The sequence below is a fragment of the Stegostoma tigrinum genome, chromosome 7, assembly GCF_030684315.1.
Source record: "Stegostoma tigrinum isolate sSteTig4 chromosome 7, sSteTig4.hap1, whole genome shotgun sequence".
NCBI lineage: Eukaryota > Metazoa > Chordata > Chondrichthyes > Orectolobiformes > Stegostomatidae > Stegostoma > Stegostoma tigrinum.
This window is the reverse complement of record NC_081360.1, coordinates 11,804,581-11,826,384: the sequence shown is the minus strand read 5'-3', so window position 1 is coordinate 11,826,384 and position 21,804 is coordinate 11,804,581. Positions and strand designations below refer to the sequence as shown.

Here is a 21,804-nt window from a genome sequence, read left to right as displayed (position 1 = left end):
AGGGTGGCTGCCAGTGAGAGCAAGAGGCCTGGGCCTAAGGTGGGGTTTTGGAACTGATTCACAGAGAAAGGTTGGGGATTCTGTGGTGGGGGTGCGGTGATGACAGCACGCTGTTGCTTCTGTTTCATGGTGAACACTGGTGGCAAGCTTTGTCCCACATGCAACTTTAAACTGAAGGGTCTCTTAGGTCACTTCAGAGGGCAGCTAAGAGTTGAGACCATTACTCCTGGCCTGGAGTCATGTACAGACCAGACCAAGTGAGAACAGATGATTTCCTTAGCTGAAGAGAGCTAGCGGTCAAGACCTTTTTTTTTTGAAGTAACAGTTTGAGCGGTAGGTTTGATCGTTGCCAGTTAATTGTGGGAATTGGCTTCAGTAAGGTAAACACCATGTGACCATTTCCTGTGGGGCAGTTGCGTTCAGGATGTGAGTAGAATTGAGATGAGCAGCAGAATGTGGGGGGGGGAGGAGGGAGGAATATGGAGGGCGAGGAAGGGAGGAATGTGGAGGGAGGGGATGAGGGGGGAGGAGGAGGGAGGAATGTGGAGGAAAGAGGGGGGAAGAAGGAGGAATGTCGGGGGGGAAGAGGGAGGAATGTGGAGGGAGTCGGATGGGATAATGAGGGAGGAATGTGGGGGGGGGAAGAGGGAGGAATATGGAGGGAAAGGGTAATGTGGACGGAGGGGTAGGAGGGAGAATGTGGAGAAGGGGGCGGGTTGTGGCGGGTGGGGTAGAAGGAGTTAGATCTGGAGGAGGAGGATTTTGGAGGTAGGTCTGAAGGAGAGTAGAAGTGACTGCGATATCCCTGACGGATCTCTCCCTCTGCTCCCCCCACCCCCGGCAGTGGTGGTGGAGACCCCCAGCAACCTGCAGTTCATCGATGTGGCAGAGAACAAGATCACCATCATGTGGAACGCCCCTCGCACCGAGGTCACCGGGTACCGCGTCACCGTGCTACCCTTGGACAGGCCCGGCCGCCGGCCCACTGAGCTGCCCAGATCCACCAGCAACTTTGCCGAGATCACTAGGTTACAGCCCGGCACCACCTATCGCTTCTCCATCTACGCCGTGAACCGTGAGGCCGAGAGCCAGCCACTGGTCGGACAGCAGACCACCAGTAAGTGACGACGGTACCGGGGTTCGGGGTTGGTGGGTCGGGGGGCTGCTGTGACTTATCAGCTCAGGCCGGGCAGAGCGGCCTTACCCCTTACCACCGAGTGGAGCTGAAAGCGGTAACGAAGAGGTGGCTGGAAGAAGTGTAACCATAAGATGTGAGAGCAGAAATGCGCCATTTGGCCCATCAAGTCTGCTCAGCCACTCAATTAAAACCATGGCTGATCTGATCATCCTTGGCTCCACCGCCCTTCGGCCTTTTGGCCCATATAACCCTGACTGGTTAAACATTTCTCCACCCCAGCCTCCCTAGTGACCCAGCCTCTGTGGTGAAGAATTCCACAGGTCCACCCCCCTACTGGAGAAGAAATTTTTTTCCTCATCTTCGTCTCAGACGGGTGACCCCTTACAGTGAACTTTTGCCCACCCCACCTGCCCCACCTCCGGGTCCCAGATTCTCCCGAAAGGGGGGAAAATAAAAATCCCACTGCCGTCACCCTTTCTGGTGGTCTGAGAATGTGTTAGTAATGTCGCCGCTCATTCTTTTCTACTCCAGCGAGTACAGACGCAGTCTACTCTACCTCACCACACAAGAAACCTGTCTGTGTGCAGAATTGATCTCGCGGACCTTCTCTGGAATGCTTCTGAAACTAGTACATCCTTCCTTGGATAACGGGGTCAAAATAGTACACCAGCTGGGGTCCAGCTACTGTCTTGTGTTGCTTCGAACAAGACTTCCTTGCTTTTGTACTCTGCTCCTTTTGAAATGAGAGCCATATCACCCGCTGAGAGTTGATGTTAGCCCCTCGTGGATTATTGGCGAAGGCTTCCAAATCTTCCTGTGTACTGCAGCAGCGGTGCCCCATTTTGGCCGGCTAGGTCCTGCTGGCTCTCGGTTAAGTTTTCCCTTTCCTGCGCATCAATCCAGTTGGCACGTTGTGGCCGTCGGGGTGGATTCCGGTCAGTGAAGCAGCATTTTTCCCTGCACTTCCCGGAATCTAGCCGGCTGCGTTTGCTGCTCACGGCGTGCTCCGCTCCACCCCACACACTGGGGAAACAAAGCGTAGGCACCGGCGTTCTGCCGTCGAGGAAGACCCTGAGCTTCCAGTTGCCTTGCCAGTTTGACACACCACCCTGTTCCCTGGCCAGCATCTCTGTGTCAGGCTTTCCTCAGTGCTCCAGCGCAAGCTGGAAGAACAACACCTTACGTTCCACCTTGGAGCCCTACAGCCTTCAGGACTCAATATCCATTTTAGCAGCTTTAGGATTTTGAGGCACCTTTTCCCAGGTCCTTAACCCAACCCCCACACACCAGGCCTTGTCATTGCATGGCCTGCTATTGCAAGCAACCCATTGTTGGCCTCTGATAGTCCCCATTAGCTGCCATTCATTCTCCCAGCCTGACCGCAATCCCATCCTTTGTCCGTCCAATTATTCTTCTCTCTCTTTGGGCTCTATACCTGTCTATCAGTTGCGCCTTACCCTCCACCCTACACCCTATCTTCTACATAAAAACCAACATTGTCCTAAATACCATCAGTTCCGAGGAAGGGAAACGTCATCTGTGACATTCTGTCTGCAGATGCTGCCGGATACGCTCAGCTTTTCCAGCAATTTCTGTTTTTCCAGTGTCCGTGGATCTTTCAGTGTTTTTTTTTTCATTCTTCTCATTTTGTCTTTGGCACAGGGAAATTAACACGAGTAAGGGAGCGTGGGAGATGGTGAAAACGGGGATTGGGCTTTTTTAAAAAGTTCCATGAAAGTCTTTTTTGAGTGGGGGTGGGGGGTGGTGTCGGGGGGCTGCGGCGTGGGTTCAGCAAGCCCGGCGTTGAACGGGCAGGGGATGTGGAACGGGGCGAACTTCACCCTCCCCTGGCCCCGCTGGGACGCAGTGTCCAGGGCCTAGCTACGTTCCGCTGTTGCGGGCGTGCCACGTCACTGACCCGGCAAGTCCGACGTTCTCGAGCAGCCCGAAAGCAGGATGGCTGCCGACGTGACTGAGCGTGAGAATAGAGGTTGTGGGGGGGCAGAGAAAATAAATTGTTTCGATGTCTTGCCTTTGTTTGTGGCGCCTTCTGCAGCCTCGGGCGACCCATTAACGCATCTGCAGCAATTGTGGCAGCTCCTGGTGTTTGGTCACTTCTGCCCCCTTTGCACACTGCCAACTCCACACGCAGCAACTTCACCCCCTCCCCCCCATCTCGCGTCAATGTAGTGTTGAGAGTTGTGTTGGGGGGGGCACGGGCTTGTGGTGGGGAAGGAACATTGATCAGGATGTTCGGGGAGGAACCCAGCTCTTACGTCAAAGTAGTGCAGTGAGATTTTCTTGTTATTTTTTGTACGTGGCAGATAAAAGTCTCGGTGCAGTGTTTCGCGTGGACGCTGCGCACCCCAGTCGTGTGGCCCACACTCAGTATCGTTTGGGTGGGTGTTTGGGGGCGTGGTAGGCTGAAATTTGAGGGACTTTGACCCACAAGCTTCCGGCGCTGAGGAATGGTCCCATGAATCAGAGGATCCCGACAGTACGGGAGCAGGCCATCCTGACCCTCTGACGACCATCCCACACAGACCCAGTCCCCTGCCCTATCCCTGTAACCCTGCATTGTCCATAGCCGATCCACCTAACCTGCACATCTTTGGGAAGATACCCATGCAGACGCCGGGAGAACGGGCAGAGTCCACGCAGACAGCTGCCCCGAGGCCTTAGAATCTAATGCCGGCCCTTGGGGGCCGTGAGTCAGAGGCGCTAACTGCTGAGCTGTTGTGCCACCCTGGGGGGGGGGGGGGGGGGGGTCAGGTGGACCCGGCCCCAGTGGAGTTTGACTGGGCCAAAGTTGGACCCTGGAAAGAGCGTGAGGCAGACAGATGAAGGAAGCACGAAGATCGGTGCACATTTATGGCAGCACCATTCACAGCAACCAGGTGCCCCCAAAGTACATGGCCGCAGAATGAGGCAGCTTTACAAAGAGTAGCCACGGCTGCCGTGTAGGGTGCGCACAGCAAGATCCCAAAAACTAGCGTGACGAGCGGCCAGGTTGCCTTGACTTGGGGGAGCGGAGGGAGAGGCACTGATGAGGGAGTGCCGCAGCGGGGTCTTGTCCCGGTGGGCCGTCCAACGGCTGGCTGGACTGTCTGCTCCTGGTGGCGCCGCTGCGTGCGGAGGGTGGGTTGCTGGCGAGGCAGAGGCGGCCATTTTCCCTACTTTGCAGCGGTGACTTCAGGGAGCACCCCCCCGCCACTGCCCCACACACACGCACACACACACACACACACACACACACACACACACACACACACACACACACACACACACACACACACACACCCCGGTCGGCTGTGAGATACCCTGGCTGGCCGAGGCGCTTTGGAACTGCAGCGAGATTCGAATGTGCCGGGTGGTTGTCGTTTATGTGTTTGTGTGGGATGACCCTCTCTCTCTCTTCAGAGCTCGATGCTCCCACCAACCTCAGGTTCCGAAACATCACCGAGACCACCACGCTGGTGACCTGGACTCCGCCTCGAGCTCGGATAACTGGATACCTCCTGACCTGGGGCCTGACCACCGACGGGCAGCCCAAGAGCCTCCACCTCAAGCCCAGCACTACTCGCCACCAGCTGTTCAGGCTGCTGCCCGGAGCCGAGTACGTGGTCGCCCTCACCGCGAAGCAGGACGACCTATCAAGTCAGAGGGTCCACAATGTTCTAACCACCCGTAAGTCCGGCCCAGTCTGACCTCCCTCTGGTTTTCCATTCCTTTTCACACCCCCACCCCCCGCCCCGCGCCGATGGCTCCTCCTCCACTCAGCTCACTCGGCGCGCACCCCCCCCCCCCCCACCGCATTGGAATTCCCAGCCTCCCACTGAGGGTGTTGCCAGGCTGGAGACCGCTGCCTGCGTTTACGTAGCCCCTTCCAATCGGGCAGCTTCTGGCCCCGTCATTTTCTCTGCTCCGCGCCGAAACCCCTGTTTCCTCGCCGCATGGCACGGTGTTCCTGTGGGGCCCCTGTGGCAGTGCCGGTTCCCTCCAAGGGAAGGTGCCGCTGGACCCAAAATGTTAAAATCTGCTTTACTTTTTAGTTTTTGCTCCCCCGCTTCCTTCGTGAATTCTGCTGGACCTCGCCGAGCTTTTCCAGCGGTTTCTGTCTGCAGTCCCTTGCACTGTTCGTCCCCCACCAACCTCCCTGTTTTCCTTGATCGCCCATGGCTAGGAAACATGGGAGCGGGAGCATGCCGTGCTGCATTTCAAGACTCTCGGTTGTCATTTGTGACAGCCGGGGTTGATTATTCAACTCGATGCCCTGTCCCCGCGTTCCCCTCACAAACTACGCCCCCCCCACCCCAAAAAAAACCCTTTGGTTCCCTTTAACCCCAAGAACTATATCTAACTCCTTCTCGACAACGTTCAGCGTTTTGACCTTAACTTTCACTGTGGCGGAGAATTCCACAGGCTCACTATCCTCCAGACGAAGGAAAGTCTCCTCATTGTGCAAGTAAGTTTTTGACTGTCAGTGTTGGCCTGGCACAAGGTCGGGGAGGGGTCAGGATGCACCCCCCAACCCCACACTTCACCCTCCCGTCTTGGCACTGTTAATGCTTGGGCCTTAGAGCAAGGGCGCTGGCAGACGTAAATTGTGAAACCCCCCCACCGCACCCCCCCCCCCCCCGCCCCGTCTGTTTCCCGGCTGTTGTTTCGGCTGCAGCAAGCTGCACCACTTTGGCCAATGAGCGCTCACGTTTCCCATCCACGGCCTTGCATTTCCTCAGGAGGTTTGTGCTGAGCTTGGGAGCTGGAGCTTAGCACACTGGGAGAATTACATCGAACCCGCTGGCCTCACCACCGCATCCCCCCCTCCCCCCCCACCCCACCCCACCACCGTCAGCCCAGCGAACCTGACTGATTTTTATTCTGTTGTGTTGCAGTGGAGACCATGGGCCCAGTGCCTAACGTTAACACAGAGGTGACGGACACGGCCATCATTGTTACATGGACACCCATGCCCAGGATATCATTCCGGGTAAGACTTTGGAGTGTAGAGTGGTGAAGGGGGCACGTGGCACGCTAGCCCCTATTGGTCAGGGCACATTGAGTACAGAGGTCAGGACGCCATGCTGCAGCTTGGTAAGAGTTTAGTTAGGCTGCATTGCTTTCAGTCCTGGTCGCCACATTGCAGGAAGGACACGGAGATTTTGCGGAGGGCGCGGAAGAGGTTTACCAGGATGCTGCCTGGATTGTAGGGCATGAGCTGTAAGGAGAGGCTGGAAAAAAACTCGGGTTGTTTTCTCTGGAACGGCAGAGGCTGAGGGGAGACTTGCGAGGGAGATGCTTAGATAGGGTTGACAGTCAGAATCTTTGTCCCCAGAGTTGAAATGCCCAGTGCTAGGGGGCATGTATTCAAGGTGAGAGGGGTAAACCATTCAAAGAAGATGCGAGGTTTTTTAACACAGAGAGTGGAAGCATGAAACACTCTGCCAGGTGTAGTGTTGGAGGCAGATACGTTAGGGGCGTTCAAGGGGCACATGAAAATGCAAGGGGACGGAGGGATATGGACCAACGGTGGGCAGGAGGGATTAGTTTAATTTGGTATCATGCTCAGCACAACATTGGTGGGCCGAAGGGCCTGTTCTTGAACTGTACTGTTCCATGTTTTCCGTTCAGGACGGGCGAGTTGGCATCAGGTAGATAACCAGGCTGCTTCGCAGTAGTTGAAGGCTAGGTACAGGATCAAGTGGAAGAGATTCAAAATGGAGGGCCAGAATTACCTGCTTTGGTCAAGCACAACACTAGCACGGTTGGTGCATGAATCTAGAGGCTGTGTGGTACAAGCTGGGCATGGCATTACACTGAGGCCGAGGGGGAGAAAAGAACCTCATTAATTTGAAGAAAAGCACAGGATTTTTACCCTGAGATGACAAGGTGCAGAGCTGGATGAACACAGCAGGACACGCACATCAGAGGAGCAGGAAAGCTGACATTTCGGGTCTGAATGCTTTTTTGGACCCATTTTTCTGAAGGAGGGTCCAGATCCAAAATGTCAGCCTTCCTGCTCCTCTGATTGCTGTTTGGCCTGCTGCATTCATCCAGCTCTGCACCTTGTCATCTCAGATTCTCCAGCATCTGCAGTTCCCACTAGCTCTGAGAGGATTTTCACCCTGTCATTCCTGACCTGAAAGGAGCTGTATAAATGTAAACGGCGTTTTGTTTTATCAAACTGTTAAGGAGTATGGATTTTTGGACGTGTGTGGCTGTGAACTGTGCACGGTTTCTGTCAGAGGGTGAAGTTGGAGCTTTTTTTTAACCAGTTCCCCTGGCGGATCTTGACACCAGAATCTGGTGCTGACGATGGGTTGTTGGGTGGGATGGGGGGGTGGGGTTTGTGGGGTCACTGGGGGGAAAAGGGAGAAATTTTTAACACGGCACATCCTTTGCGAAGTGGGATGGCCCGCTTTGTGAGGACGGTGGAAACAGATTCCGCAGGGACACCCTCCCAGGGGAAGGGAAATTGAAGAAAGGCTCCAAAATAAAAAGGGAAGTGTTGAGCGCCAAGCGAGCGCTGTCTCTCTCTCTGTCTCTCGATGGTCTGAGTGGCCTCCTCCTGCGGTGTGATTCTCCATTTTTATTCCCACCATCTCCCCCCACCACCAAAAAAAAATTAGGTGGGAGTCCGACCTAGCCAAGGTGGAGAAACCCCTCGGGAAGTGACCAGCGACTCTGGGAGCATCATCGTCTCCAGCCTGACTCCTGGTACCGAGTACACCATCTCCATCACGCTGCTGGTCAACGACCAGGAACGGGATAGGCCCGTCACCAAGACCGTTGTCACCGGTGAGGTTCCAGTGTGGTTTATACCGTCCTGACATGTCGAAGGGAGTTCTCTGCACCCACCCACCCTCGTCCTGTAAACTCCTCCCTCCCCTGCTCCCAACCTTCTAGGATTGCTGTGCGCTCCTCCAGTTCTGCTCCCTCTCACGTTTCCTAATTTACCATCTCTGCCCCTGTACCCCGACCAAATGTCTCAGCCCTACGGTGCGTAAATCAAAAAAAAATTTCCAAAACTCATCTGCCTCTTTCGCTAGCTCCCTCTCGTCCTTTCGCGACTCTCCTCAGAATAAGCTGTCCCAGTGTGACCAACCTCCTGCTCACTGGCCCAAAGGTACCGCGAGTGCCCGACTTCTGCCCGGCCTTTCGTTGGCGTAAATCTGTCCGCGGAAAGTGGGTGCTGCCACCTGTCCTAGCATTCAGCACCCTTTCCCTCAGTGCCCTGCAGAAAGTGATGCTGAGCCTTCTTGAACACCCCTGCCACCCTCGCCCATTCCTAATTGCATCCCCGACCCTGGCCCTCTTGACCCCTGCGGATTCCTCGGTCGTTTCAGAGGGGGAGCCAAGAGTCGACTCGCGTTGCTGTGGATCTGTGAGCCACATGTAGGCCGTACTGGGGCACGAACGTCAGGTGTCCTTCCCTGAAGGACGCCGAGGGGCTTGTAAATTTTTATTTGGGTTTTGGTGATACCCGATGTTAAGTTTTAAGGCCACTGTTCCTAACGCTTGTTTTCAGTTACTGGAACGATTTGGAAATTGCTGTGAATTTTTATTGCATGGCAGCGCTGCCAGGTAAGTCCTTGATTGAGTGGGTGCAGTGTCACGTGTGCTGTACAAGTGAAAGCGGTTTTGAATTGGGACGTCTGTGCTGTGCGTTCACCTGAAAGGAAACAGAAAACAGGACCTGAACGTGGAGGGTGATGTGTAGCGGATGTTGGATCCAACATTGCTCATGGGTACATACCTGACAGTGAGAGGGAGATTAACTAGATTTGAGTAAATTACGTTCATCCACCATGGTTCAGCACGTTTGGCAATTAGTCAGTACCAGCCAGGTTGATTGACGGGACGATGCAGTGCAGGAAGAGGCCATTCTGTCCATTATGTGTCGATGACAGCTTTTGCATCACTCGATTTGGCACTCGTCTATAGTTGGAGCCGTTACAGCATGGAATGAGGTCATTCAGCCCATCAAGTCGGGGAGGTGACGGCCTGCTGGTATCGTTGCTGGACTATTGATCCAGACACCCGGGTGATGTCCCAGGGACCTGGGTTCAAATCCTGCCATGCCAGATGGTAGCATTCGAATTCGGTAAAGAAATCCGGAACTTGGGCGTCTTGTGATGATTGATGTCCACGACCCCACCGGCAATTGTTGGGGAAAACCCATCTGATTCAGTCATATCCTTTAGGGAAGGAAACCTGCTATCCTCACCAGGTCTGGCCTACACGTGACTCCAGACCCACACTAATGTGGCTTGACTGCTAACAGTCCTCAGGGCAATTAAGAAGGGCAGTAGGTGCATGGCCTAGCCAGAGACGCCCTCATCCCCCCCAATACATTTACTAAAAAAGGTCATCACTAATCAAGCCCGTGTAAAACAGCATTCATTGACACCCCTACCTCCCCTCCATCCCCAATTTTTCCTACTGTTCTTCCCAATGACCAAGCTCCAAACACAAACGACCCACCCCACCCATGTTCCTCACAGCAGCACCCTCCTCCACCCAACTGATCAGAATGAGCCGCAATCTCTTGGAATGCTCCCTCCCGCGCCTCAGTGTACCATGCACTGTCCGACGATTCTCCCTCGGAGCGACTGGGGTGGTGGGGTGCAGCGGCCAGTACGGTGCTACGCTAATGCAGGCTGTTGTTGTTGAAGTAACGGGGTGTGGGGGGTGGGGTTGCCTTTCAAACCCGGAGTGACTCCTTTTTTCTTTTGTGCAGAACTGTCCCCACCCACTGACCTACAGGTCTATCCCGATCCGACCACGGGAGAGCTCACGGTGACTTGGCGCGAGGGACCGTCACCAGGTACGGGGCCGTCTCTTCTTGTCTGCGAGAGGCTGCGGGGAGAAAGGCGGATTGGTCGGGGGGGTGGTGCAGTAGTGGGGCTCATGCCACAGAGTTCTCGGGGTATTTGGGGGCAGGGGGTTGGGGTAGCGGCTCGGTACTGCCGGATGACTTTCCAAACTGGAGCCAGCCTGTCTACCAGCTCCCTAAAACATTGTCCTCACCGAACACGGGTGAATTCCCGATCGCCAGCCCAACCCGTCCTTGACTGGACTGCTTCTGGGGAATGAGGAGCTGTGGGCTATCTGCTTAAGGGGACACCCAGGTCGTCCAAAGCAGCCGGGGGTTTAATCACCTGGGGTGCCAGGGTCCTGGCATTTGCTGACTTCGCGATTTACAGTGAGAGGTCCTTGTTCACTGGGCCTCATCCCCTGTCATACCAAGTGAGGTGCGGCCGTTTTCTCTGGCTTTGGCCACTCTTGGCTGCTTGCCAGCTCTTTGGCATTCACGTCCATCGTGTCGGGTGCTGTGTCACTGAGAGCTACATTCGTCACCCTGCATTTTGTTTTGTTGGCGCCGTGCCAACCGCAACCCTTCGAATGCCAATGCCTGCTGAGGCTCCGTACCCACTGAGCTGGCATCGCCAGGCGCCAACCCTGAAGTTTCTTTTGTGACACCCCCTCACTCCAACTTGGATTGCTCTCCTCACCCACCCAAGGTGCCAACTGGTGAGCAACGCCCACCCTCATCCTTTTTGTTTTAACATAATGCACCCGCCCTGTGATGACAGAGGTGTCTTGTGTGTTTAACGATGTTCAGATATCACCGGCTACCGAGTGACTTGCGTCCCAAAACCGGGCCAACAGGGCAACCTTCTGGAGGAGTTTGTCGAACCGGGACAGACTTCCTGGACCCCTGAGAACCTGACTCCCGGAGTTGAGTACAATGTCAGCGTTCACACCGTCAAGAACGGCAAGGAAAGCCAGCCTGCGTCCACGGTGATAACCCAAGGTAGTTGAGAAGAAGTGGCGGCAGCCATGATGGTTTGGTGGCCGCGACAGTTGTTGTGGGCTTCTTTTTCGAGTGTAGGTTGTGAGGACGGAGACTGGGACACCCTGAGAACGTGCGCCAGGCTTAGCTTCTGAAGCTTCACACTTGCTTAAACTCTCAATGCCACATTCGAAGCAATTTTGTACTCCATGCTTAAAATGCAGATGCCAGTGCCACAAAATGGCTTCCATTGAGAACTGCACCTCATTTGTTTGCTTCAGTTATTTTTTTAAAACAGTGTCAAAATTCTCTTCAGTGCTCTCTTCCTCTCACTAACTTTGTTTGTTCAGCGACTGAACAACCTTTCCATTAGTAGTTGTAAAGGTGATGTGAGAAACCTTCTAACTTGCGATTGGAATTTCAAACTAATGGGATCCATGGGTTTAGGCGACAACAGGAGAGCCCAGGTGGAAAAGGCAATTATGTTCACCATATCTGTAGTAAGGCTGGAGAAGGGTTTGAGTTTGGTAATGCCATCCGTCAGACCACCTATTAATGCCCGTGGGCCAAGACCAAAAGGCGGGAGTGGGTGGCCCCCCTGCCAGTGTTGCTTGTGGAAGTATAGGCTGCTGAGGATATTAGTTGAAGGCAGGTGAGGGGGGGCAGAGAAGAACAAAATGGCCTCCCAGCAGACAGTGTGCCAATTACATCATGTCGTCAAGTCAACCAACATTGGTTGCAGCGCAGGCCTTTGGGCCTCAAACTAAAGAAAAATGGCTAGGGGACAAAACCCAAATTTAGCGACTTGAAGAGTAATATTTCTAAAGGGAACCAAAAGTGGGATATTTTAATCATTTAATTATAAATTTAATTAATAAATGATTTTGTATTCCACCTGCACAACAATGATGAGGGAAAGCTGTTACATATCACCTTTTGAATGCTTGCAACTTTTTTGCGGTTAATTAACCATTTTTTTACAGCGAAATCAAGCTGTGCCTTTTGTTTTGCTCAGTTTTCTTCTTTGCTGTTTTCTTTTTATTTTCTTCTCGCACCTTTAACACTGCCTTGTTGCCCTTTGACTAACCAGAAATCCCCCAACTCACTGACCTGACCTTCGTTGACGTAAGTGACACGAGCATTGGCCTGCAATGGACGCCGCTAAACTTTTCGGCCATCACTGGCTACCGCATCACTGTCATAGCGGCAGGGGAGTCGGTCCCCATTCTCGAAGACTTTGTCAGCTCGTCGACGGGATACTATACTGTGCAAGGCCTGGAGCCCGGGATAGATTACGACATCAGTGTTATCACCCTGATAGAGGGTGGCGCGAGTGTCACCACCACACGCAAGCAGCAAACCGGTGAATTTTTCTTCAGCTCCTTGCTCCTTTCTCTTCCTCCCGTCCTCTCACACTTTCCCCTCCGCCCAGATGTCAGTGAGCAGCCTCCTTCCTTCTCGCAGTGATCTCTTGCCAAACAGATGGGTGACTTTGACCCCTCTCTGTCTCTCTCTCTCTCTCTGACTGTTCCACCCCTCTCCTCCTGTCGACTTGACCCCTACACCCACCTATCATCCTGCAGTCTTCACCCCCCACGACTCCTTGTCCACACCCATCCCACTCTCTTCTGTCCAATTCTCTCCTCTCTCCATTGCCACTGTCCCCCTCTCTCTTCACCCCCCAGCTCCCTCTCTCCCCCCCCTCAGCGCCTTCTATCTTCACCCCCCTCAATCCTCTCTCCCACTCTCTCTTCACCCTTCCTTCAATGCTGTTTCTCTTCATGTCCCACTGTCATCATCCCTCTCTCTCCTCACCCCTCTCTCTCTCCACCACCTGCATCCCTCTTTCACTTAAAGCCGCTCTCTCTTCAGGCCCCTTTTACCCCCCTCTGTCCTCACCTCACCATATCTTCATGTCCTCTCCCTTCACCCCTCTCTCTTCATTACCCCTTCACCACCTTGTCTCTTCACCTGCTTGTCCCTTCACCCCCATCTCTCTCCAACACCTGCTGTCCCCACCCACCCTCTCTTTACAGCCCCTTTTTCTACAATTCCCCTACGTCAGTTCCCCGTTCTTGTCCCATCCCACCTCACTCTCAAGAATGGCACGTGATGGGTAGAACATGTGATTATTGATGTCTGTGGGGTGGGGATGGGGGCGTTGGGGGGGCTGGTGTGATGCATGCTGGGAGGGTATCCATGATGGCTGCCCGGAACAGATTGCAGAACTTTCAGTCCAGAGGCGGGTGTGAGGGGTGCGAGGGAGATGATGTCAGGAAGACTTTCCTCACGGCAGAGGTGGTGGGGATCTGGAATTTGTCTCCCTGGGCAAAGCCGGGCTTTGCCAGTTCAGTCGTTGTTGCCTATATTGCCACAGGAACTGTCAAATTGGACACAGCGCTTTGGGGTGTCCATGAGCTGGCGCATTGCGCTGTGTAAAACAGGCCCTTGCTCGCTCCCTCCCCCCACCCCATTTCTTTTAACACACCAGGGTAGATGGGGATGAGTTGGGCTGCTGCCAAGTGAAGATGTTGAATTGAGGAAGACTGGAATCTTTGTGTGATCTTCCTGTTAATTCAGCAATTCCAGTCAGGAGGATGGGTGTGGGGTGGAGCAGGGAGGAGGAGGGAGCTCACTGCATGGAGTAGGAAAATGTAGGGATGTGGTGGGAACGGGCAATTGGGGTGGAAGGTGAACTTGTAGGAGTTGAATGTGTGTGCGCGTGTCTGTGTGTGTGAGTGTGTGTCTGTGTGTGTGCGCGCGTGTCTGTGTGTGTGCGTGCGTGTCTGTGTGTGTGCATGTCTGTGCGTGCGTGTCTGTGTGTGCGTGCACGTGTGTGTACGTGTTTATGCGTGTATGTGTGTTCGTGCATGTGTGTTTGCATGCATTTGTGTGCATGCACGCATGTGCACACATGTGCACGTGTATATACAACTATTTTAGCTCAGTGGGTCTGTGTTTGTGCAGTCCCGCCATTCAGTTCAGTCCAGGAACTGCCGGTGACTCACATCTTCTGGTTGCCCCCTCTAGCGGTGCCACCCCCCACCAACCTGCGCTTCACCCATGTGGGGGCAGACACCATGAGAGTCAGCTGGTCACCCCCTCCCTCCATCGACCTCAGCAACTTCCTGGTGCGCTACCGACCCGTGGGAGATGAGGAGGGGTCGACTGACCTGACCATCACCCCTTCTAACAGCATGGTGATACTGACAGGTAAGATTACTGTGTATAGATGTCCATGCTTATGTAGATGTGTCTGTGTCTCAATCTCTTCTCCCTTTCTTTGTATTTATCTTTTTTTCTATCTCTGTCTCTTTCTCTCCGTCTCTTTCCCTTTATCACCATTTCCCCATTTCTCTCTGTTGCTCTCCCTTTATTTCTCTCTATTCTTTTCTATTTCTCTCCCTTTCTCTTCTCCCATCTCTATCTCTCTTTCCTTCTTTCTATTTCTTCCTTTCTCTCTATCTTTCTCCTAAGTTCTCTATCTCACTCTCTTTCTCTCTCTCTGTCTTTCTCTGTCCCTCTTTCCCCTTTCTCTCTATATCTCTGTCTTTCTCCTTTTCTCTTCCCCTCTCTCTCTCACAATCCAGGGACATTGCGAGGGTCAGCCCGGATGTGAATGATCCTTTGTTGTTTTGTAAAAAAATCATTTGATATGTTGGGTGGGTGGGGGTGTGGTGGTGGTGGTCGTGGTGGTGGGGTTGCCTGCATTTTGATATAACCTGAAGCTATTGACTGTTCCTCAGGGCTCCAGCCTGGCACAGAGTACCTGGTGCAGGTGTACTGTGTGATTGACGAGAGAGAGAGCGCTCCACTGAGTGGCACTCAGCGAACAGGTAACTTGTCAGGGGGCCTGAGCGGAGTCCTGGGCATGCTGCAGCCACTGGGTTTGTGGGAGTGGGGAGACTTGCGGTGCCTCAACCCAGTGGGCGTTGGGTTCACTTTAACTGGAGCAGCCCATCTGCACCCCCAGTGGGAAGAGTTTGGAAGAATGTGGGTGAGATATTGTGGTATTTTAAGGTAACCGAATGAGTAGAGGGGGAATCCAGACCCCAGGGGAGCCAGAGCTCTGCTGTTTGACGGGGGCAAAGTGGAAACATCCCCTCCAGAGAGCGGCTGAGACTGAAAGCCAGCATTTCCACCTCGTCCCTTCGGAACTGAGTGACTGAGCTCGGCCATTTCTGAGGCCAGTTGGTTTCCAGAGTTGGACGTAGGCCAGACCTGATGACAGTGACAGGTTTCCTTCCCTAGAGGACGTTAGCAAACCCAATGGGAGTTTTTGTTTTGAGGAGTTTTGTGCTTACCATTACAGAGATCAGCTTTCAACTCCAGGTTTGTTGATTGAATTTAAATCCCACCAGCTCCTGTTAGTCGGCTTTAGCCCTGTATTGTTAGCCCAGTGACAATACCAGCTCAGGCGAACTAACCCTCTCCCGTTCTCCTTCACTCCTCTTCTACACGCTTTTCACCCCCAGAGCTCTGTGCCCGCAAACTCCACATTCTCACAAGTCCGCAAACTCCACATTCTCACAAGGTTCCCTGGGTGAAGAAGCTCTGCCCGTTCAATTTGCTGTGCAGTGTCTACTGTCGGTGCCCTTGATTTTGGAACAGCCACAAGTAGAACTGTGCACTCTGTCCACGCGGAGTTTGCACATTCTCCCCGTGTCTGCGTGGGTTTCCTCCGGGTGCTCCGGTTTCCCTCTCACAGTCCCGAAGGTGTGCAGGCTAGGTGGATTGGCCACTCGAAATTACCCATAGTGTTCAGGTATGTGTGCATTCGGTCCATTAGACACGGGGAGTGCAAGGGATATGGTGGGTCTGAGTGGGATGCTGTTTAGAGGGTCGGTGTGGTCTCAATGGGCTGAACGAACAGCTTTTGCACTGCAGGGATCCTACATCCTTTCAGCTTTGAAGCCCTCTTTATCCATCGTCTGCCTTCTTTTCAAGGAAAAAAGAGCCCCAGTGTGTTCAGGTTTCCTGACTGTCGTAATAAACTCCAACCATGTGTTTCCTGCGCATCTTCTAGTGCGTGCCCCATTTCTTTTGGCAGTTTGGAGAGACTGGAGCAGGTGAACTGACTTTATGGTACTGCTGCCAGAGGCAGTGAGAGACTTTTTGTTCTGCTTCGCTCACCCGCTGAGAGCACTTAATTCCACTCGGGTGAGGATACTGGGTGGGACAGGCCTTGTAATGCAGACTGCCTTTTGCCCAAGAACAAGCCAAGCTGGAGGTGTTCCTGAGATTGATCTGTCGCTCGCTCTGAGTCAATCGTTGGCGCCCCCCACTGAACCTGTCCTGAATAACTCCCACCAGGCCAGTGCTTTCGAGCAGACAAGGGAGGGACTCCTGTAATCCGAGACTCGCAGCAGTGCTCCATGCAAATCATTGCGAAGTCTCAGGACTGGACGGATTGGTTTTAATTTTGTTTTGTAGCCACTCTGAACTGTTATCCATTGTTTTGTTTCTCAAATGTTCATTCACGGGATGTGGGTCCATCCCTAATTACCCAGAGGGCAGTTGAGAGTCAGCCATGTTGTTGCGGGCCTGGGGTTTGGGGTGGGTCACATGTAGGCCAGACCAGTTGAGGATGACAGTTCCCTTCCCTGAAGGGCATGGGCGAACCGGATGGGTTTTTCCCGACAATCGGCAATGGATTCGCTTAAAATCTTTTGAGTTCCAGATTTTTCTGTTGAATTCAAATCTGCAACTTTAGTCTTCGTGCCTGGGTCCTCAGAACATTACCCGGGTCTCTGAATCAGTAACCCAGCGGTAAAACCGGTAGGCTATTGCCTCCCTGGGGCAGTGACCATGCAACATGTGGTGCCAACGAGCACCCACCTTAGAGGGGCACACTCTCCATGAACTGGGACCATGGGGAGCGAAAGGAGTTAGTCGCATGATTCAAAACGGAGCGTGCGATGCTCCCCTTCTCTAGGTTCAAGTGACTGAAGCTCACAAACTTGGATTTCCTGGCCGTTTTTCTCTCTCTCTCTCACTCTCTCTCTCTCTTCCCCCCTCCTCTCTCTCTCTCTCTCCCCCCACCCCCCACCCCCCCCCCTCAATTGAACACAGAGAGTGAACTATTTCTTTTTGACTGAATTGAATGGCAGAAAATGACACCCAACCTCATGGCCCCCTGGCCTCTCTGATCCGAAATGACGATGAGTCACCTTGGTGGGTTGGGGGTGGGGGGGCGCGGGTGCATAAGAGTTGGTGTGGGGAAGCGAGATCTGCCTGGCCTCATATTTTCTCCCAACGCTCAGAAAGCCAATCGGCCGGGTTACGGTGGTGCGGCGGTGGCACGCGGGTTGGCGGCCGGGGTTGGGTGGGAGTGGGGCCTCGGGGTGGCGTGAGGTCGTGCCGGGTTCCGCGGCGAAGCACAAGAGCCTTTTTGACATGTTTCTTCCCACCCCGCCCACCTGTCCCCAACACCCCCGTGCCTGCTCCCTTCCGCAAACTCAGGCATCGACTCCCCAACTGGCATCGACTTCTCCGGTGTGGCGACCACATCTTTCACCGTGCACTGGCTGCCCCCGAAAGCCCGCGTCACCAGCTACCGGGTGCGGCATCAGCTCGAGGGCAGCACCAGGGCCAGGGACGAGCGGGTTCCGGCCTCCCGCACCTCCCTGCTGCTCACCAACCTGGCCCCGGGCTCGGAGTACGTCGTCAGCATCTACGCCTACGATGGCCGGCAGGAGAGCCTGCCCCTGGTCGGCCAGCAGTCCACAAGTAAGCCGGGGCGGTGTGAGGCCCCTTGTGGCCGCATGGCCGGGCCTGACTTCCCGGGCGCTGGCCTGCGCCGGCGGGTGGGTCAGGCGTTTGGTGGGGGATGGGTGATGGGGGGGGGGGGCGGGGTTGCGTTGGTGGTTGCGGGAAGCTGCCCTATGCCCAGCAGCACCCGCTGGAAGGGAGGCTGAAGGGTTTGGGGGCAGTGGTGGGTCGGGTTCAGGCCGAGGGTCAGCGCCCAAACTGGGCTGCACGAGAACTGTTTTCGGCGCTGATGCTTCTTGAAGTGAGTGGCCGTTGCAGAGAGAGACGATACCAGAGCTCGGCGCCCATCCTGCAGCCCTTCGTTTGCACCGTATAACGGTCCCGACGTTCCCATTGCGGATCGCCCTCCCTCCAGCGGCCTGCAGGCATGATGGCGGCAGCAGACTGGAGTGACCAAATGCAATCAAAATGGATTCAGTTGCCCCCCAGCGTCCAATGAGCCAACGCTGACTGGGCTCGAGGGTGGTCAGACCAAGGCTGTCCTGGAGATTGTTTTCCAGTAATTTTTGTCTTTTGCCTTCCCAAACAGTATGGCTGTGAGAGGGAAGGGGAGGGGGCCGCTGCGGGGTTAGACAAGTGTTCTGTCTCGTGAGGTAGGGGCCAGGCTCACAGGCCCCTCACCCCACTGTGCCTCATGCTTTAATGCGAGCCACTTCTTTCTCCAGTCTCTGATGCTCTGACTGACCTGGAATTTACCCGTTCCACGCCCAAGAGCCTTACCATCAGCTGGAAGCCGCCATCCATGACTGTTAAATTCTACCGTATTACTTTCGGAGAGTCAGGTACGTGCCTAGACCTGCCGCCTCTGTCTAATCACTGTGCGAGGGAGCGTGGCCATCTGGGGAAAGCTGTGGACGTGGGGACTTCCAGCCATTGCAAAAGGATCCAGCTCAGCATTGACCTGGTACTTTCCTTGTTAAAGCTGGCAGTTCTGATCTGGACATCTCACCCTACACAGGCTACATTTGAGAGTGAGAGATGGCAGTCCAGATGTAGACTCATCAGGCCGTATGGCACGGGAAGAAGCCATTCGGCCCAACTTGCCCGTGCCGACCAGGTTTCCCAAACTGAGCTAGAGATAACACAGTAATCTGTAACGTTCCAGAAATGCCTTCAGAAGGGCCCCGGCTCGAAAATGTCAACGTTCCTGCTCCCCTGATGCTGCCTGGCCTGCTGTGTCCCTCCAGCTCCACACTGTGTGTTATCTCAGATTCCAGCATCGGCAGTTCTTGCTGTCCCAAACTGGACTAGTCTCGTTTTTGTGTTTGGCCCATTTCCATCTGAAACCTTTCCTATCCGTGTCCCTGTCCAAATGTATTTGAAATGTTGGAATTGAGCCTGCCTCTGCCTTGTCCTCTGTCGGTCCGTTCCACACACGTGCCACCCTCTGTGTGAAACTGTTGCCTCTCAGGTCCCTTTTAAACCTTTCGCTCTCTCACCTTAAGCCGATGCCCTTGGGTTTCGGACTTCCCTATCCTAGGAAAAAGACCCTAACTGTTCATCCTGTCGACGCCCCTCGTGATTTTATGAACCTCAATAAGGTTACCCCCGGGGCTGCTAAAAATGTGAGAAGCTGGGCATTTTATGAAAGATTGGGTAATGAAATTCGAGTCCCCCTTGGGTTGGCTGAAGAAACTGGGGCCTGTGTTGTAGTGCTGCTGCCTTCTCTTGCAGGCGAACCGGGATGGGGGGGAAATGTAGGCTCAAAGCAGGCCTCAGGCTCCTTGTACGCAGCGAGCCTGCTTCCCGCCCCGGAGGCCCGCTGAGCGTCCCTGATCGACATGCAGCTGGCACACCAGGAGTTGGTGCCCCCCAACTCCCCAATCTTTGTGGTTGATGCTTGACCCTTGTGTTTACTTCTGGGGGGTTGGGGGGTGTAGAAAAGGGATTTTGAGTGGAGTGAATGCGCCAATGCAGCATGCCCCCCATGTGTACCATAATGTAGTTATCCTGTGGCACTCGGTGACCCGCATGTACTTTTCTTGTTAACCCTCCCCCCCACCCCACTACTCCCCGCTCTGGCACAGGAGGCCGTGGACCAGTGAAGGAGATTACTGCACAGGGGTCTCAGTCCACTGCCACCATCTACGGCCTGCGCCCGGGCACCGAGTACACGGTGACTGTCTATGCTGTAACTGGCCGCGGAGACAGCCCGGCGACCAGCAAGCCGGTTGTGGGCTCTGAGAGGACAGGTAAGCATGGCGCGAGGGGTCAGAGTTCAAGGGCTTGGGCCGCGTCCAGGGGGTTTTGAAAGGAGCACAGAGAGAGAGAGAGAGAGAGAGACAGCGTCAGCGAGGCTTGTTCGTCAGCTGCACCTCTCTACAAAGGGTGAGCTGACCACCTGCCCCGTGGCCCCAGTTATCTTCTCTCGGAAGTATTTTCCTGACTTCCTGAGGTCAATAAAACCAGCCGATCTGGCTCCTCCATGCTTCTGGGGTCACACGTTCTGGGCCGTGACGAAACCAAACATGTAATGAAAACAAAAAATAAAAACCCACGGGTTGGCAAAGTTCCCGTCCCTTTGCCGGGCCTCGTCGACCATCTTGAATGAATACATTCTGGCAACACAATGGCACATGGTGCGCACGTGGGTAACGCGTTTTCCTCGCATCCAGTGACACCCGGGCTGAAGCTCACCCGGCTGGAGGAAATGACCTCCCCAGGAATGCCAACGCGGGGAGGGAGTCACAGGTGTGTGTTGCCGCCCTGGGGTCATAGGAGGGATGGGACGTCTGACCGTATGGGTCACAGGATAGGGGTGGTGGTGGTGTATGTGGGAATCGCAGCGTCGCACGGCGGGTTCATGGGAAGGCCCTCGGGAGGGACGGCGGGGTGGGGGGGGGCGGGCGCAAGGACCCAATGTTTAATACCACGGGCAGTCTCTAGGGCAGGTTGTGGTTGGGGGTGCTGGGAGGGGGGTAGGGGAGTTGATTGGTGAGTTGGTAGGGGGGCAAACCTGGTCTCTCGTGGGCAGCCAGCGCGCGGGCAGGACAGGTAAAATTTGCTCGCAGGCCTTTTCTGATGGCAGCCTCCACCATTTTCATTGTTTTCCCTCCCCCACCGTCTCCCATTTTTTCTCTCTCTCTCTCTCTCTCTCTCTCTCCCCGCCTCACTTTCTGTCTCTCTTTGCGTCACCCCCAACCCCCTGCCTTTTCTCCACCCTGTCTTCCAGAGATCGACATGCCCACTTCGTTGAAGGTGAAGGAGGTGCACGACAACAGCCTGACCATCAGCTGGAAGCCCCCCGTCGCCCCGGTGACCGGCTACAGAGTCACCAGCGCCCCGAAGGATGGCCTCGGCCCTGTAACATCTCACACTGTCCCGGCAGGTCAGTCTGCAGAGGCACCGGTTCCGACGCATGATCAGGGCTAACGGGGTCGGTTGGTGACCTGGCAACGACTTAGCGTCACTCCTGCTCATTGAGACCTCGTCCTGGAGAAGGCAACCTGTTTTCTCCTGCTCTTTGACCCCGGGGCGAACCGAGCCTTTGGAAAGGGAGAGGGCACGGCCGTTGCAGGGAGGGTGCCCTCCCTGGTATGCTTCGAGCAGCGTGGCCGCTGACGCCTTCGTGTTGTCTCTTTCTTTTCTTGCAGGTCAGACTCACCTGACCATTGAGGGCCTGCTGCCAACGGTGGAGTACATGGTCAGCGTGTATGCCCAGGGAGAACATGGAGAGAGTGCGCCACTCACTGAAACGGCAGCCACCAGTAGGTGTCTTGCGTGGGGCGCGGGCAGCATCAGACCTGTGCTGTGATCAAACTCGCTGTCTGCGTTGCCGGGGACACGCCCTGCCCACTCTGGTTTGAGAAGAGCCTGGGCGCAGTGAGGGAATTGTGTGTCGCGTCGTGTTGTTTTTCTCCCCCCCCTCACTTTCCCGAAACGGCCGATAGGCTTCAGGGCCTGTCCTGCACTCTCCAGAGTCAGCCCGGCAAGTGCTTGAGGCCTAATCACGGCGCTGGTAAGCCACCTTACCGAGAATTGAGGCCTGTCCAGCCATTTGGCAGGCCGCTTTTGACAGGCCCTGCCCTGTGTTCGGCCTTGCGCAGGCCTGGCCGTGATCCGAATGGCTGCGATGGGATTGGTGTGGAAGGGGTGGTGG

The 21,804-nt window shown here is 54.7% G+C and overlaps 1 protein-coding gene across 5 annotated transcripts in view; it reads left to right on the top strand.

The window, feature by feature from the left end:
* The window catches only part of LOC125454089 (fibronectin-like), an 89,714-nt gene that overhangs the window by 41,113 nt on the left and 26,797 nt on the right, over window positions 1–21,804 (top strand). For 3 of the 5 annotated variants that reach the window (XM_048534413.2, XM_048534411.2, XM_048534412.2), the window contains exons 19-32: window positions 845–1,117; window positions 4,559–4,825; window positions 6,034–6,128; window positions 7,768–7,936; window positions 9,879–9,965; window positions 10,764–10,955; window positions 12,025–12,297; window positions 13,965–14,147; window positions 14,681–14,770; window positions 17,397–17,663; window positions 18,371–18,487; window positions 19,733–19,897; window positions 20,878–21,033; window positions 21,299–21,412. In XM_048534413.2, coding sequence (XP_048390370.1) covers window positions 845–1,117; window positions 4,559–4,825; window positions 6,034–6,128; window positions 7,768–7,936; window positions 9,879–9,965; window positions 10,764–10,955; window positions 12,025–12,297; window positions 13,965–14,147; window positions 14,681–14,770; window positions 17,397–17,663; window positions 18,371–18,487; window positions 19,733–19,897; window positions 20,878–21,033; window positions 21,299–21,412 — 2,448 coding nt within the window. The remainder of the gene's footprint in view (window positions 1–844; window positions 1,118–4,558; window positions 4,826–6,033; window positions 6,129–7,767; window positions 7,937–9,878; window positions 9,966–10,763; window positions 10,956–12,024; window positions 12,298–13,964; window positions 14,148–14,680; window positions 14,771–17,396; window positions 17,664–18,370; window positions 18,488–19,732; window positions 19,898–20,877; window positions 21,034–21,298; window positions 21,413–21,804) is intronic. The other 2 variants (XM_048534415.2, XM_048534414.2) reach the window with 1 other exon arrangement.